The sequence below is a fragment of the Peromyscus eremicus genome, chromosome 4 (genome assembly GCF_949786415.1).
Source record: "Peromyscus eremicus chromosome 4, PerEre_H2_v1, whole genome shotgun sequence".
In the NCBI taxonomy this organism is placed as follows: domain Eukaryota; kingdom Metazoa; phylum Chordata; class Mammalia; order Rodentia; family Cricetidae; genus Peromyscus; species Peromyscus eremicus.
This window is the reverse complement of record NC_081419.1, coordinates 140,176,382-140,193,451: the sequence shown is the minus strand read 5'-3', so window position 1 is coordinate 140,193,451 and position 17,070 is coordinate 140,176,382. Positions and strand designations below refer to the sequence as shown.

Here is a 17,070-nt window from a genome sequence, read left to right as displayed (position 1 = left end):
AAGGCCTGCCCCCCCCCCCCAGCTTGAAGCTGCTTTTTGTTGTTGTATCCCTCCTCCCAGCTTAAGGAACTCCCCTGCAGGATGGAACTCTTTGATCTCAAAGGAGACTGTTAGACAACACCTAGCTTCCTTTGGCTCAACAAGCCACTTTCCATCAGTACTAGCTAATCTGAGAGGCTCATCAGATGGGGTACAGAGGGTGTCCCCACTGATTCCACCAACCATGGTCAACGTGTCAGAGGTATGGGGTCATCCAAGGCCCGCAGGCTCCCCCCATCTGTTACATATTCCTAGCTTTTGCTTTGCTTGCCTCTAGGAAGCAGAAAGCGCGACGATTATTGTTCATTTGTGAGCCTGCTCCTTGCTCTGGACACTGTTCTGTCCTCAGCCGAGCCCCAATGGGTGCCTAGCAGGCCTTCACTACCACCTGTTGAATGAAAGAGGGCAGGAACTTGCCATCACTCCCATTCATGTCCTCTGTCCTCAGAGCACACTTCTGTCAATCATCTGCATGCTCAGCACCTCCTCCAAGGCCCAGTGCTCAGTAGGAATTGTTGCAAAAACCTTTGGGGCCCTACACTTGTTCCCGTTTCTTTAACTGCTTGGTTGGTAACAGAAGCCCACACTGTTCAGGCTGCTGTGTTGCAGGATATGACACAGGCCTAAGTCAATGCTGTGATCCTTGGTCTTGGTCAGGATTGGTATTGGTAGAGTAACCACATGACCCAGCTCTGGCCGGTTGGGTCTTAACTTTTATCCTTTTGATAAGACAGGAGAAGAGACAGGGTCCCCTTAGTCCTCTTTCTAGTGCAGGATAGTTATGTGAGAGGAGGTGATGTCCTCTCAGCAGCCATCTTGAGACTCTTAGGCCAAGCACCATGATGGAGACAGCATGGTCAGAGGTACTTTGATGACATCACCATGTTGAGTCAGCCTTAGGAACCAATCTCTGGACCTCTTATTGAGAAGACCATGCTCTTAGCTTTTTAGCCCTTGGTAGCCCATGCTTCCTTCTCCTTACACAAAATCAATCCTAACAGACACAGTGATCGGCCTGCAAGTTGAATTAGTAAAAGTCTGCACTTACTGAATACTCAGTGCATGCTCAAAGCGACTTCTTTGTATTACCTCCCACACCTTAAGACAGCAGTGGATGAAAGTACTGGTAGTCACAGAGGAAAAGCCAGCATGGAACTAGGTGGTGATACACACACATACACACACACACACACACACACACACACACACACACAACCCTAGCACAATGGCGGCTGCGACAGGAAGATCTGAAGTTCAGGGCCGTCCTGGGCTACATAACGAGACTGTCTCAAAACTCCAACAAAGGAACAATAAAACCACACAAGAAATCCAGGCACATGTGCCAGGCAGTGTCACTGTCCCTGGGTGGGAGACAATGGAGTCGTACCCCAGAAGACTGAGACAGAGGAAGGAGGGTGCGAGAGAGGAAGCCCGTCCACAAATATGGAAGTGCCCAGCCATTCTCTCTGATAGAACGGGTCAGTTCTTGAGAGGAGGTGGAACCTGTATGTGAACGTGAAGCTAACCTTTAGCCTTGGTCTCAGGCTGAGGAGACTGGCATTCACTGAGCACCTCTGGTATACCAGCTAGCTATGTTGTGTGTATCACGGGTCCTCTGGCTACATCAGGAGACATTGGCGGCTCACAATTGCAGACTTGAGTGCTCCTGGCACCAGGGGGTACCGTGTGCTGCTAGGCCCTACCTTAGAGAACTAACCTGACCCCAAATGCCACTAACCCTGGGTTTGCTCCCTCAGACTCTCATCTTCCAGATTAAAAAAAAGGGAGCTTCAGAGAGGTGAAGTGTCTTGGTCAAGGTCACCCAGATAGCTGAATCTGGCTGGCACATGATGTTGTTGCCAGGTAGGGAGTAATGATTTCAAGACGGGGGCCGTTGAAACTCAGAAAGGCGCTGGATCCCTCCAAGGACAGACGACGCAGTGCTATGCCAGGAAAGCTCCGGAACAAGAGGCTAAGGGACAAGAAGTTAATGACCTTTCAGAGACGCTCAGCTCCATGACCCATACCGGAGGGGCTTACCACTTTACAGTTATACACCCAGGATACCTTGCCCATGCCAAGGCCCACATCAAACGTCGCAGTGTCCAAGGCCCCAAAGGAACAGGGCCATGGGTAGTAGCAGTTAACACACTCTCCTCTATCCTAGGACAAATGGCAGTTTTACTCCAAAGACCACAGAGAACTACTCTAGGAATATTGAAGGGAAATAAATAGGCAATAATGCTCCTGCCTCAGAGATGATGATAGTCCAGAGGGGCTATTGTGTAAAACAGGGACTGACTCCACAGGAGACTACAGATCTGTGGCCAGTCAGGCAGGGACTGGACCTGTGGTTTAGACAGGGGCCAGGTCAAAAGGGCAATTGACACATGCAGGAATAATTAAGAACCGAGGTAAACTTTCTAGGCTGTTACCATCACTTCCCAGGGATTATGGCCCAGCCTTGTTCGGATCCCTAAGAGACTGTCGCTATTGTTCTTCCCACAATTGGGAAACCGAGGAGCTTTAGGCTGGGAATCACCAAGGTCACCAGTGCACCTCGAGGGTGCACACACTGCTGTAAGAGGGGTGAGCACGTTAGCTGAGCTCGAGATCAAGGTCACACGGAGCGGTGGGCTGGTAGGGGGACATCAACTCGGGTGGGGACATGGGCTACTCGCTGCACCGGTCACCTGAGTGGGCACCTTTGCTGGGGATGGGGAGCGCCGGGACAGCAGGCGCGGAGCTCCGACAGAAAAGGAAACAGAAGAACGGAAAAAGAAGCATCCAGAGTTTTCCTTCCAAGGTCGCCGCAGGCCCAGGACACGAGTGGCCGAGGCGGTGGGGCGTCGAAGGGCTCTTCCGGGCGTCCCGCGAAGCGCGTGGTGGTCGCTGATTCGGTCACGAGGGGCGTTCCCTACGCGTGGGTGCCGCGAGGGCCTAAGCTTCCTCTCTCGGAGCTGCTAAGTGGGTCTTGGCCTTCACTCATCAGAGCCACGACTCCGAGTAGTCAGGGCGACTTGTCTACAGCCGCGAACTCTCGTTGTGCGGCGCGCGCAAGAACCTGCTCTTGTCCGACGCTCCCTGGCAGTGGGGTTGAGGCTCCGCCCAGTCCCATTAGGCCCCGCCCAGTCCCCACCTCAGCTTCATCCATTCTCCATTTGTCCCCGCCCAGTTCCCCCACAAGGTCCCGCCCCTGCCCAGTCCATTTTCCACTAGACCCCGCCCACTCCATGACAGACCCCGCCCACCCTCCACAGCAATGCCCCGCCCACTCCGCCCTCCTGCCCCTGGGCTCCGCCCAGATCCCGCCCCCGCTCCTCCTGCCCCGGGCCCGCTGAGCGGCGCCTGTCCGGGATGCGGAGCCCGGACGCTTGAGCCGCGGCGCGACCTCGGCGCGGGAAGTTCGGGCGCCGTGAGGCGATGGAGGCGCCCGGCAGCGGTGGCGGCGACGGCGGCGGGGAACCAGGCGGGGACGGTGCGCAGCCCGACGCCCGCGGCCCCGGCTCCGGGCCGTGCGCGGCCGCCCGCGAGTCGGAGCGCCAGCTGCGCCTCCGTCTGTGCGTGCTCAACGAGATTCTGGGCACCGAGCGCGACTACGTGGGCACCTTGCGCTTCCTGCAGTCGGTGAGCTCCCGCCACCTGTGGCCGGCCGGCCCGCGCTGCGCTTTTGTCTGTGGTTCCCCGCCTTGCGCTTAGTTTGAAAATGGTTACATCCGCGCGGCGCCTGCCCGGGGCCGGGTTGGGGGCCGGTGTGGGGAGAAGCTGGGACAGGGGCCCCGCGCACCCTCGGCTGTCCCGGGAACCTCTGGGCTCCGCAGCCGTGCCCCCAGCTCAAATTACACAGCCACAGCTTTAGACTGCAAAATAGCATCCGAGTGCGCCCTTGTACCACGCACCTTACACGGGTCTCCGCTGAGCCGTTATCGGGCTTATCAGTACCGCGCTTATATTTTCCGATCTTTAAGACTGGGGAAGAGTTCGGCTCCAGAGAGGTCGAGTCCCTTGCTCTGGATTGCACAGCTGGCTACGTAGGGTTGGATGCAGGGCGGTGACCTAGGGCAGCCCCGCGGGTGCTTTAAACTCTGGTGCTTTAGCAAGCCCTGGTGTCTCTAGGGAGAATGAGGAAGGGGCCACTTCCCTACCCTCCTAGGAAGTGAGAAAACTGGAGGGGGTGGGATGGGCTGGTGTAGGAGACCTGAGGGCTTTAATCTCCGTGCCTCCTGCTGGGGCCGCTTTAACTCCGGTCTTGGGTTGGAAAAGTCTTAATCCTACTTCAGGAAGGGCCGTGTGTGTGTGTGTGTGTGTGTGTGTGTGTGTGTGTGTGTGTGTGTATGTGTGTGAGAGAGAGATATCCCTGTGTGCTTCAGAGACCCCTGAACGACACTGCAGCTCTTTACTTCTGGGAGAAAGGGGCATTCTGGGGTTCTCATTGGCTTGAGGGTGCAGGGGAGTCTGTGTGAGGTCGAGGGTTCCCACTCGGAGGAGGGAGTACCAGCGAGAGGTGGGGAGGAGCTGTGTAGAGGTATTGAAAGCCATTTGGCCCAAGGATCCTTCTGGAAAGGCCTGTGAGAATAAGACAGGGTTGGCTTTCTTTCCCATCTCTTCCTCTCTTACAGTTGAAAAAAAGAGAGAGAGAGAGAAGAGAAGGATCGCCGCTTGAAGCTGGCAGTTTCTAAATGAACGGTGTAGCCACTCTGGCATTGCTGAGCAATGACAGATTCTAGGGAACTCCTCACTTCCCCCTCGGCAGCGGCTGAGCGCCTCAGTCTTAAAAAGAAACAGGAAATTTAGACCACTTTTTATATTAACGGGGGGCGGGGGGAGGGTGTGTTATATACTCCCCATGTATGCCTCTGGCCATTGTGCTGGGTTAACTGCGGTTTTAAATTGTCCCCATGAAGAGTCTGGGGGAAGCTGGGATAATGGAAATTGGTTGGAGTCCACATTCTTAGAATCAGAGAAACCAAAGAAAGTTTCCTCTGGCTTTTGTGTCATCCCCGGGACACCTGTCATTTGTGGACAACCGTTCTTGGGTGTGACAGGGGCATTCTGAGATTGACTTGATGTGTCTCACAGTCCTCCTGCTCCCTATGCTGATCTCAGTGTCCTCACCTGTACACGAGTAGGGGACCCCAGGCTGCTTTTCTGCCTTGCCCTTTCTTGAGTCCCCAAGCCAAGGACTGATTGTGTAACCTGAGTAGCATGCCCTGCCCTGTGAGCCCCACACCTCTGGCCTCTGGGGAATGGCCCTCAGGCAACCCAAGGCCATTTAGTTCTGGAAGTCTGGAGTGAGAGCTGACTGTTCATCTCATCACCCAGGCTTTTCTTCTTTGCTCAGCACCATGGGGCTGGCGCTCTCCGGGGGTTCTCCCCACCCCAGTTTATCGGCTTTTTTACACCCGATGAGGGGTTCCCTGGGCTCCTGGCTCTCTGGGAAGAGACAGTCTAGTCTAGAGTGGCAAAGTGGGTGCTTTAAAAATTCCAGAGCAAGGGTTGTGGTGATGGCTTCGTGAGTTAAAGGCACTTGCCCCTAAGCCTGAGGACCTGAGTTTGATCCCAGAGACCACATCATGTCATACATGTCCTCTCCCTAGATAAATGAGTAAACAGATAATGTAATATAGAAAGATCCAGAGCTCCGAATTCAGAGCCAGATTGCTTGGCATGAGAGGTCTTTGGATCAGTGGCTTTAGGCAGGTTGGTTTGACATCTTTGGGCCTCTATTCCCTTGTAAAACGGAGAGAATAATAGATCTTATTCTGTGGGCTTTTTAGGGTAGGTAAGTTGTGTAACTTACCTAGAGCCTCTGGGCTGTGCCTGTAGGCAGCTAGCTATGCAGATATCACCTGGAATTTTGAGTTATGTGATAATTAATCTTACAGGTGGGTAGGGTAGTAGGCTCAGCTTCCAGAAAACAAGGTGATCCCAGGGGGGCTGCCTGGAGGAAGTGAGGTCTTAGTCTGCACTGAGAGAAAGCCTGGGGACTTCCAATGAGTTTCCTTTTGACCTCTGAACTCTAGCCATGGAAACCAGTGGGTCTGTTCTGTTCCCATCCTGGGGCTTTGGGGCTCCTTCAGTGTGTACACACTGGATTCGGGCTGCACTCAGACACTGGGTTGTACCTTCCCTTGTCTCCCCGGGGTCCTGGGAGCTCTGACTAGAGAATCAGAAAGAGGCAGGGATGTTTTGTGGAGATGTTGGTGCAGTCCAGGCTACTGTGGAGGTTGAGTGACCATGCAGGGGTGGGTGGGGTGGGGTGGGATGAGGTCTTGACTTGGGTCTCAACTTTGAGATACTGGGCTGTCTTGGGCAGCGCCAATGGGGACAGTAACATGACAGGTATCATCATGTAGGAGCTGACTCTTGTCATTTGCTGTGTAGCATTTTGCATGTGGTAGCCACTTAACCTACCCTGAGAAGGGTGCTGTTGGTACCCTATTGACAGATTAGGAAACTGAGGCAGCTGGTTGAAGTGAGCTCCCCGGGGACCCATGTCCTCTGTGTGGGGTCTGTTGATGGTGCAGAGGTTGAGTGTGGGGCTCTAGAGCCAGGCTAAACACAGGCTTTCCCCCATAGACCGACTTGTACCATGCCTCAGTTTCCACATCTGTTCTGTGGGTGTATTGTAGCACCTGTTTGACAGGGGTGTCACTAAACTTGAATGAGCCTGAAGTTAACTCTTATGCTTGACACGCAGTAGGTGATTGGAGACCGAGGATGGTGTTTTGGGGCAAGGGTTGGGGTAGATGTGCTGTCCTTTTAGGGCTCGAGTCTCTTCCCGAAAGGAAGAAGCTGAGTGAGTGTTTCACTCCCTGTTTTTGGTTGGAGTGCTGGCACGGTGGGCAGAGAACCCTCGTGGGGTCTGCTGGCCTTGCCCTGAGGACTCCCCTTGGCCGAGGACAGAGCCCTGTCATTTCCAAGCACCCAGAAGTTCTTCTCAGAACCATCCCGGCTGGGTCTTTGAAAGGAGCAAGGATTGTGGGCACAAAGCTCCCAGAATGCATCTAGTGGTTCTGCTTTTTTGGGGGAGGAGACCAAAGATTTTCTCTCTGGAGCCTGCTCACCAAAACAAGAAATTGTGGTTTGCACAGTCACCCTGTGTTTTGTTTTTTAAAAGCTCCTGTGTTCCTAGTCCTACCCTGGGGAGAAGGGCTGGGGCTGGGGTGCAGGGCACACTAGAGTGTGCAGTTACCCCATGGCGATGAGTACCCAGTGGCTTTGGGCATCTTCATGTGCTTATGTTTGGAAAAGTAGGGTGCTGAGAAGTGCAGGCAGAGCAGATCTGCTTTGGGGATGTAAACAGTAATCATGGGGCTGGGGAGGCGGCTCAGTGGGTAAAGCACTTGCCTTGCAAGTGTGAGGACCAGAGTTGGGGGTCTCTAGAACCCATGTAAAAGCTAGGCAGGTGCGGCTCTCCGGCTGTAACCTCAGCATTTGCGAGGTAGAGATGGGAGCCTTAGGATGATGGGACTAGCCGGTGGGAAAGCTGGGGGTCTAGCTAGAGACCCTGCCTCAGTATGTAAGGTGGGAGAGTGATCAAGGAAGACAACTGCCATCAACTTGGGGTCTCCATATTCATATGCACACATATATGTGCACCTGCACACATGTGAACATGCATAGGTCACAGGCATAGCACAGCGAGTCTGGACCAGAAGCCAATAAAATCCTTCAAAAATTTGGTTTAGAAGTGTACTATGTTTATTTGTGTGTGTGTGTGTGTGTGTGTGTGTGTGTGTGTGTGTGTGTGTGCACATGCCACAGTGCATGTGTGAAGGTCAGAGGATAATGTGAGGCAATGAGTTTTCTCCCCCTACCATATGAGTCCCAGGGATCAACTCAGGTCATCGGTCCTGGAAGCCTGTCCTTGACCACTGAACCATCTTACCAGCCCCCCCTGTTTTAATTTATTTATTGGTTTTTGAGATAATATCTCATGTAGCCCAAGCTGCCAGTGGACCTGACATGGAAGGGAGGATGACCTTGTGTTGTGTGACAGAACTTTCCCTGGGGAGACGAAACACTCTTTTACTCACTCAGATTGGGAACCCATGACAGACCAAAGTACGGATATCACCGAAGCCCAACTTGGTGAACCAATGAGTCTTATTGGGGTCACTTACAGAATTTGGGTGAGGGGTTACCCACAGGAGCAGGAACGACTCAAAGACAGCTGTGTCACCAAAGCCCGCCCCAGCATGGGGCAACTCACGAAGCTGGGAACCCGGAGCACACTGTGGCCTTAATAATTTCACCAATAGGAGAGTGTCCTTTCCAGGTGCCTCAGTTGGTCTAAAGCTCTTCCAGGCAGCTCAGCTGGTTTCTGCTTCTTCCAGGCAGCTGGTCTGGCAGGGAGGCGCCCAATGAATCTGGTGAGTTTCAGGTAGTTCTTGAAGCTACTTTTTGGAGGTTTCCTGCTTATGGAACTCCCCTGCAGGATGGGATATTTCAATCTTGGAGGAGACTGTTACAACACTCTACCTCTTCCCCCTACTCTACATCTTTCCTAACCCCCTTCCTCAATGATCCCTGAGCCTTGGAAAGAGTGACTATAGATGTCCACTTATGATTAAAAAGTAGGCCACCATGCCATAGTGACAGTCACTTGTTCTCAGGAACTTCAACGGTGGTTATGAGTTGAGGCTGATAACGTGATCTATGGGCGTAAACACCCATGTTTAGAAGACAGTTTGACAGGCATGTCACATCCACCTAGTAAAACCATAGAAGTTGCTCCCCCCATTGGAACTTAGGACCTCCCCTAAGTCCCAGATCTTTGTCTTGGCTTACAGTACCAGATGTGAACTCTTTCTTGTGGAGTGAGCCTTCAATCCATTGGAAGGCTGTGGTTGGTTTCACTCATGACAACTGAACTACTGTTGGACAAGCAGGCGCATCCTGCCTGGCATATCGGTGTTTAGCACATAGGGTCTATAGCCAAGCAGGGGTGTTGGTGACGGGCCAGCAGCCTGGGAGTTTCCAGTGAGTCCCAGCTTCATTTCCCCATGCCCTACAGTCAGAGCATGTGCATGGGGTGTCTTCAGCAATGGGGTCTTACCTTCTAGTTCTGGCACACAACCAACAGCAGTAGTGATAGCCTTTGTGGTTTGTGGGGCCTCAGGAGCTTCCCTGGTCAACAACTCAGGGAGGTCGCCCACCCCTGGGACTAGGGTTTTCATTGAGTAGCTTCATGGCCTCTGGAAGTGTCCTTTTGGACTTACTTTTCTTTCTTTCTTTTTTTTTTTTTTGGTTTTTCAAGACAGGGTTTCTCTGTGTAGCTTTGCGCCTTTCCTGGATCTCACTTGGTAGCCCAGGCTGGCCTCGAACTCACAGAGATCCGCCTGGCTCTGCCTCCCGAGTGCTGGGATTAAAGGCGTGCGCCACCACCGCCCAGCTGGACTTACTTTTCTTGTAATCAACCCAGCCCTAGTAGGGTGGTAAGGTAGGCGGAAGTGCCGCTGGCTTTCCAAATCTGCAGAACGCTCAGGGGGTAGCATTATGTCATCGGTACAGACGATGACAGGACAAGGCGACATCCCAAGCCACCAACCCATAACAAACTGGGGTTACAAAGATTACCTTGGCGAAGCACTCTGCAAGTCTGCTGTCACCGGTTCTTCCGGTCAGGTGACCCCAGAGGGTCACAACTAAGAAGATAGTGAGCCTAACATAAGTAAGGTCTAATATAGCATGGGAAGGTACCATCCATTTGTGTCAATTGCTTCCTCCACAGATCAGGACTGGGTACAGAGCATGGATAGTCAGCATGCACTCACTTAATTAGCTCCCTGTGATCCTGAAGTCATTCTCTCTGGGCTGTTATGTTTCTAGATCCTGGAGTTCTTCCTCAGAGCCTCCCTGCATTTCTCCACACCCGATAAACTCAGTGGGCCTGACTTAATTTGCTCAGACCGACTCAGGGCCAAGCGGGAAGGAGGCCCTGCTCTCCCCAGCTGTACCCGCTGCCTCCCAGGGTCAGAGCTGCCCGGAGGTGCCAATGTGAATGTCGCTGTATCTGTTACTGCTCCATCTAACCGTACCTGGTTGTTGGGGGAGTTCCTGACTGGGAAAACCATCTCCACCCTAGCACAACCCTTTGCTGGAGGTAACTGGACCCTCCTTAGTCTGGGAGGGATAGTTACCCACTTCTCACTTGTTTTGTTCCATCACGGATGTTTTTTAGTGAGTATGAATCTTGCCACATTTATCTTCCAGAAACCCCCGATAGACCTCCATCTGCTTTAACTGGTTTTTTTTTTTTGTTTTTGTTTTTGTTTTTGTTTTTTGTTCTTGTTTTTTTTTTTTGTTGTTGTTTTTTTTTTGTTTTTGGAGACAGGGTTTCTCTGTGTAGTTTTGGTGCCAGTCCTGGATCTCGCTCTGTAGACCAGGCTAGCCTCGAACTCACAGAGATCCGCCTGACTCTGCCTCCCGAGTACTGGGATTAAAGGCGTGCGCCACCAGCTCCCGGCTGCTTTACCTTTTTACTATCTCCTCCAGGTTGCTCTCTCAGTTTACAAACTCTCTTTACATGCTGGTTTAAGCCTCTGAGATCTGCCAAAGCCTTTCTTGCTTTATAAAGATCTTGCCCTACCAATGGACTCAGCAAAGACACTAAAATAAAGCTCTACACCAGCCTGGAGGTACCTGCTGGATCAGCCTTTTCTTTAACTCCTCTGTGAACACAGTTCTTTCTGGCCCAGTGAACTGGGGTTCGAGCATGGCTCCTCTTTTTTCTTTTTTTTTTTTTTTCCTTCCAGGCAGGGTTTCTCTGTGTAGTTCTGGCTGTCCTGGAACTCACTCTGTAAACCAGGCTGGCCTTGAACTCAGAGTTCCTTCTGCCTCGGCCTCCTGAACACTGGGATTAAAGGGATGTGCTGGCACTGCCTGGTTTACAACTCCCCTTATCCCTGGTTCCCTCCGTAGCGTGCCCCTCCTCCATGGTTCTCCAGTTCCTGATATTTATGGGGACCTTAGATGGAGATAACCAAGTGTTCCTAAAGGCTCTGATCAGCCAGTCCATCAAGGACCGGTTTCCTTCACACTGTCTTAGGTCCTGCAGCCTTTGCCTCAAGGAGGGAATTACATCACTCAGTTTTCTGCCTCCATAGCAGCCAGACCGATCTGTCCACTCCCGTGTCCCACAGCCTCACAAGCCAGGCTGAAACAGGCTCTTTCTTTGCTTGTTTAAAGGCTTCCTGAATTCCAGCAGTTTAAGTGCTGAGTATTTTCTGGTCACGCTAGTTTCTGGCAGTAGATCATGGTTAATGCCCACATCTGCATGCTGGATTATGGAGTTTCCCTCTTTTTCTACCAAAGGACTTGAGTATATTTATTGCTTTTACCACCTCTCTCCCCTTCTCTTGTTTGTGTAATTTAGTTGTCAAATCAGAGGCTAACACGACTAGCCACATCTTCCTTTCTTGTTGCAATTGCTCCTTGACATGAGGAGCTTCTGCTTAGATGCCCTCTCAGCTTCAGATGCATTTCTAACTACGTACAACAGAGAGGCCAAGCATCCTCCGCCACGGCTTGCTAACAGTTTCAGCTCTTACGCACCAATCCCAAAGATTGCGAGATTTCCTCCAAACCTTTAACTGTGTTCAGGTCATCTCCATATTCAGACGGTGGACCCCACTCATCAAGCAGGCATACTATCCTATGCCACACAGACAGAGACAGCCATCCCAGATTTCCTCCCACAGACACTCCCAATCCTGATGGCTCAGCCCTAGTTGCCTGTCTCACTAACAGGAACCATGCAACTGCTGTCATAGTACAGAGGCACAGTATCACACAGCATACAGGAAAGGGCAGTTCTATTGGAATTTCCTCGGTGGATGCTGCCCCCTCAAGCTGCTTCAGCTGCAGTTATATGCCTCACTACCCATAGTCAGGACCATGCACTCTTCCTCAACTTGTCTTTGGTTCTGTCATGTCCCTGTTTGGGCACTATATGTTGTGACAAAATATTTTCCTGCGGAGACATAACACACTCATCTACTCACCCCACATAGGGAACTCAAGATCGACCCAAGTACAGATACCACTGAAGTCCATCTTGGAGAACCAATGGGTTTTATTGGGGTTGCTTACAGGAATATGGGTGAGGGGTTATTTACAGGAGCAGAAATGACTCAAAGACAGCTGTGTCACCAAAGCTCACCCCAGCACGGGTGACAGCTCACGAAGCTGGGAACCTGGAGCACACTGCACAGCCTGCAGGCGGCTCCACAGGTGGGAGAGTGTCCTTTCCAGGTGCCTCAGTTGGTCTAAAGCTCTTGCAGGCAGGCAGCTGATCTGGTCTCAGAGTCATCTTTGCTGTGCGTTTTGCTTTTTCTGGCAGGAGAGAGCCGAGTGAAGCTGGTGAGTTTCAGGGAATTTTGCTGGTTCCCAGCTTAAGGAGCTCTGCCTGGAAGGTTTTTATCTTGGAGGAGACTCTTATACAATTTCTGGTCTTCCTGTCTCCCCTTCTAAGTGCTGAGGTTAAAGGTGTGTGCCTCTACAACCCATTTATATATTGCTGGGGATTGAACTCAGGACTTCTTGTATGCCAGGCAAATACTCTGCCCACTGAGCTTTTTAATTGCTTGTGGTATTGGGAATGGAACCCAAGGCCTTGCATATGCTAAGCAAGCACTTTACCACTGAACTGTATCCCTGGCCCCAGTGAGAACCCCTTGGTGATAACATCTCATGTGTTAGGGTTCTGTGGCCTCTTTTCTTTTTTTTTTTTTTTTTTGGTTTGTGGCCTCTTTTCTATGTTTTTTTGCAAGCAGAGCCCTGGTCAGATGGAAACGTGGGCACTGACTGTGTTTCTCAGTGTGCAGGTATTTATGAGACGTCTGCTGTCCCATCCAGACTATGAGCCAGGCCCTGGGAATGCAGCCTCCAGCAGGGCACATGTGGCTCTTGTCCTTAGGAGGACGGCTGCGCCTGTGAATGAATGGCTTTCTCTCAGACACAGGAAGCTCATTCACCATTATCCTCACACTCTCCCTGATAGCCCTGGCTCCTGTCACTTCAGGAGAGATGGATGGTGCTGGTGTTCCTGGCCTGGGAGACCTCAGGCAGGAGTACTAGAGAGTACTCCCTTGATCAGGCCAAGGAACCAGGCCCTGCTGGGCTGTCTTCCTTTCTCAGGCTTCCCTCAGAAGGATGTCTTCCCTCAGTGGAGCCTAGCCAGTGTCAAAGGTCATTTGTTGATCACTTTTTGTTTTCCTGGAAGATAGCTCTCTGGGTAGAATCCTGACAGAGGGGACTTACCCTAAACCAGTATGTGGTGTCCCCTGGCCTCACTACCTAGCCACTGAGCCAGGGCAGAACAGGCCCTCCCCTTGGTCTTTAGAAGTCTGTCAGCTAGAGAGTAAGCCATAGACAATGGGCTGAGTCTTTTGTTTACAGGTGACAAGCTGTGATCCCTGAGGGGCAGTGGCCCTGAAGTTAGCCAGGGTCCTATCCCTAGACTCCTGGGGACTGTCAAACTGAGAACCTGAGGTCCTGGAGAAGCCAGCTGCTGACAGGGCACTCTGTGCTGGCATGTAGTGGGGCTACCTTGTACATTGTGGGACAATTGTCAACGTTGTCTGTCACCAGCTAGATACCAGGAACAGTCTCTGCTCTGTGGGACTATCAGGAAAGTCTCAGAAGTCGCCAGATATCCCGAGAGGGTGGGTGCAAACAGGGCTCTCAGATAAGAACCCCTGGGCTGGGCCCTTCTGGGTCTAGCTTTGAGTTCCAACTTTTAGGTGTTCACACACACTGCTAGCAGTATGGGAACCTACATGCACATGTACGTGTGTGTTTAGGTGAGGACTCGGTGGGTTGGGCTTCTTACCCAGCCTGTGGCCCCTGGATTCTCTCTTTCCTTATGGGTAAGAGTGCTGACTCAGGGTCTGGGTTCACATTTGGGCTCTGCTCCTGTGACCTGGGGCCTAACCCTCCACCTCTGCCTGTCTGTGAAGTGCGGCTGCTTGGAGCCATCCCAGATCCCTTCTTGCACTGCATGCAGCGATCTGGTCTGGGGAAGGTGCCCAGTGCTCTGGATTTATGCAGGCTCATTGTCCCTGGGAGTTGGGGAGGAGGGCCCTTAAGCAGAGGAAGTTTAGTATGCTTTCTCTGCTCTCAGGGGCAGCTGGGCTCCTCCTCTGTCTTGTGGTCAGGCACTCAATCTGTGTCTGTCGTGGTCTGGTTCCCTCCCTGCTGACAGTGATCCCTTGACTCTGGGCCCAGGAGGCCAGGCTGTTGTAGACTGGTGTAGGCAGGTAGCCTCTGGGGCCTGGGTAGTCAGTCTTCTGTCTGTTCAGAGGAACAGTATGGAGGATAGAGCAACTGCTTCCACTGAGAGCTTTTACTCCTGGATTCACTTTCTATTTGGTCAGTGGACACAAAGTACCTACTAGGTTCCAAGCATTATGCTCTGTCTTGGTGTATGGCTAGGATATGATGGACAGGCCCCTACCTCACAGTCCTCAAATACCACAGAAAGAGAACACTTGAAAATAACCAGCTGTTCTAGTAGTGACATCAGGATGTCCTACTGTGTGCCAGGCACTGTTGAGGGTGCTACAGGATTATCTCTGATCCTTGGCACACTCTCCTGAAGACGTCACCACACCTATCTTGCATATGGGGAAAGTAAGGCCCAGAGAATGTACTCAAGTCTGCAGCTGGGATGATGACATAGGAAATAACATGTAGGTAACAGGTAGGAAGACAGTTGCTTGAGTGGAGTGGCCAAGGAAGGCCTCTCTGGAGGTGGGAGAGCTTCAGGAGTGGGTTACAGGCAGCAGGAGAGGCATATGCAAAGGCCCTGAGGCAGGATAGTACCTGGCTGGTTGAGTGGTCAGAAGCTAGAGTGATTGGAGGGGAGAAGATAGGGTGAAGTTGTTGTGGTTGGTTGGGGTCAGGTAGGTCAGACTTCCTCTGTGTGTGTGTGTGTGTGTGTGTGTGTGTGTGTGTGTGTGTGTGTTATGTGTGGTATATACATGTGGTGTGCCTGCTGAGCACTTTGGGTTTACTGGGGATGTGAAGAGCCGATGACAGTGTTCAGCGGGGGTGGAGGGGGGTGGGTGAGTGGTGGTGGTGGTGGTGGTGGTGGTGGAAGGCAGCTTGTGTGGAAGTCTCTGGAGCCTCTGTGGGTGTCTGTCTAGGAGTCAGGTGACACACATCACCTCCTCCAGGCATACCTCTTCTGCCTACAGGCTGCTGTGAGCCCCAGGGTGGTTCTCCTGCCAAGGTCCCTGCTTCCCTCTGAGTCTGGCCCGGTCACAGGGGTCGTGAAGGAGGCACAGAGCAGAGAAGTTTGGGCTGTTGGTAACCAGTGCATAGATGAGGTGTGCTGGTGGCTGCCTTCTGAGCCTCTAAGCCAGGACACGATGCTGTCGTGTGTGACGGCCCCGGCTTTCCTGTGACAGAGGAAGACAGCCTTGTTTTCTGCTCAGGAAGTTCATTGCCTGATTAAAAACAGTCTGGTGGCACCTCGGGCCCCACCCTGTACTCAGCCATCTCATAGCAGGTCCTCTGTGTGGGTCCTGAGCTCTCACCTCTGCCTGGCTGGGGTTCAGACTCACTTGGGGAGAGAGGCTCTGGAGGCAGGAGGCTTGGCCAGGGCCTCAGCTGCTCCTCCTGCAAGGGCCGCAACATGGCCTCAGCCCTCTCCCTCTTGAGCAGTTCTCTTTAATTAATTAATTAAATTAATTAATAGATATGATTCATGCGCCATAACCCTCCCCCTCCCCAAGCTTAAAGCCGCGTGGTTCTGAGTTTGTTGGTGAGGTTGTGCAATACTCATCTTGCCCCCATCACCCCCTTGCGTCTCATTTGCCCTTTCTCAAACGCACCCAGTGTGCGCCACCCTTGGGGCCTTTTCCCTTGCCCTGTGTGAAGCACTCCTTAGACCCCACCTCCTTCACTTCTTCACTTCTCACTCCTTCACTTCTTTCGGGCCTTTGCTCAGCGCTCCTCTCCCCTAGGTTTTGTCTGACTCTCATTGCCCCACCTCACGACTTCCTGTCTCTTCTTTCCTGGTGTGATTTTCCCAGTAGCTGACGCTCTGGGTGTTTTAGTTAATGAGTGATGCTTTTGCCTTTCCCCAGGATGGGAGTAATCCACTGTTTCATTCACTCTTCTCTCTGGCTTCAAGAATGCCACCTGGAGCAGAGTAGATGATCATTAAACATTTGCTGAATGGAAAGCCTTGCCTTTCTGCAGACATGTCTGCGTTGTTACATAATGTGATGGGTTTGGGTTATGTAACTGCTAGTATTTTTGTATAGACTTTGGGAACCTGAGATTAAGACAGTCTAGTGTTTTCTAATGTAGCAAAAGATATGTGGGTGGGTGTGGGCTGAGGGGAACGGTGCAGGAGAATGTTCTTCTGTATGGCATCCTGCTTAAGATCCCAAGGTCCGGGCCAGTCCGTCATAGTCAGACTGTCACTGCTTATCTCTGCCTCGGGCTGTGTGAGCTAGGGCGAGGAGACATCCCTCTCTGGGCCTTGATTTCCTTGCCTGAGAACTAGTTGGGGCTGCTTCGTTCTGTGTGTGGTGGTGGTCCTTTTCTCTGGATCATGTTTCCTCTTCCTTCTGTTTTCTTCCTCTTTGCACAAGGACAGAGGCTTGAGGACAGCAGGACCCCATCCCAAGCTAGTGGCCTCTGGCGCTCGGCGCTTGGCTCTGCACTCTGGACAGAGAGCAGGTACCTGGCTGGCATGGCTGCCAATGGAATGAGAGGGTATTCCCAGTTGCTGCTGCAAGGGAACCCTAAGACTGAAAAGGGGTCTGTTTCTCATGTATACAGCAAAACTGCTCCCCTTCCCATGCTGTGTTACCCAAAGGTGAAAGGGCAGGGAGGCTGCTGTTGTGGGCGGGGCTGCTATTGTGGGCGGAGCCAGTGCTCTGCTCCTCGCTGAGGTCACTTGTCAGGTCCCACAGAGAGACTACGTGGGTCATTGTTAATGAGTTCTAGTTACGTTCAGTGGCTTAAAAGAGCCCCTGTGTATTTCCTAGGGGTTCTGTGGGTCAGAGGTCA

General features: G+C 52.2%; 1 protein-coding gene across 1 annotated transcript in view; it reads left to right on the top strand.

Moving 5' to 3' along the window:
* The first annotated feature begins 3,462 nt into the window (after positions 1-3,462).
* Positions 3,463-17,070, top strand: part of Prex1 (phosphatidylinositol-3,4,5-trisphosphate dependent Rac exchange factor 1) — a 162,933-nt gene continuing 149,325 nt past the window's right edge. The window contains exons 1-2 of the mRNA XM_059258980.1: positions 3,463-3,666; positions 3,739-3,927. Coding sequence (XP_059114963.1) covers positions 3,463-3,666; positions 3,739-3,927 — 393 coding nt within the window. The remainder of the gene's footprint in view (positions 3,667-3,738; positions 3,928-17,070) is intronic.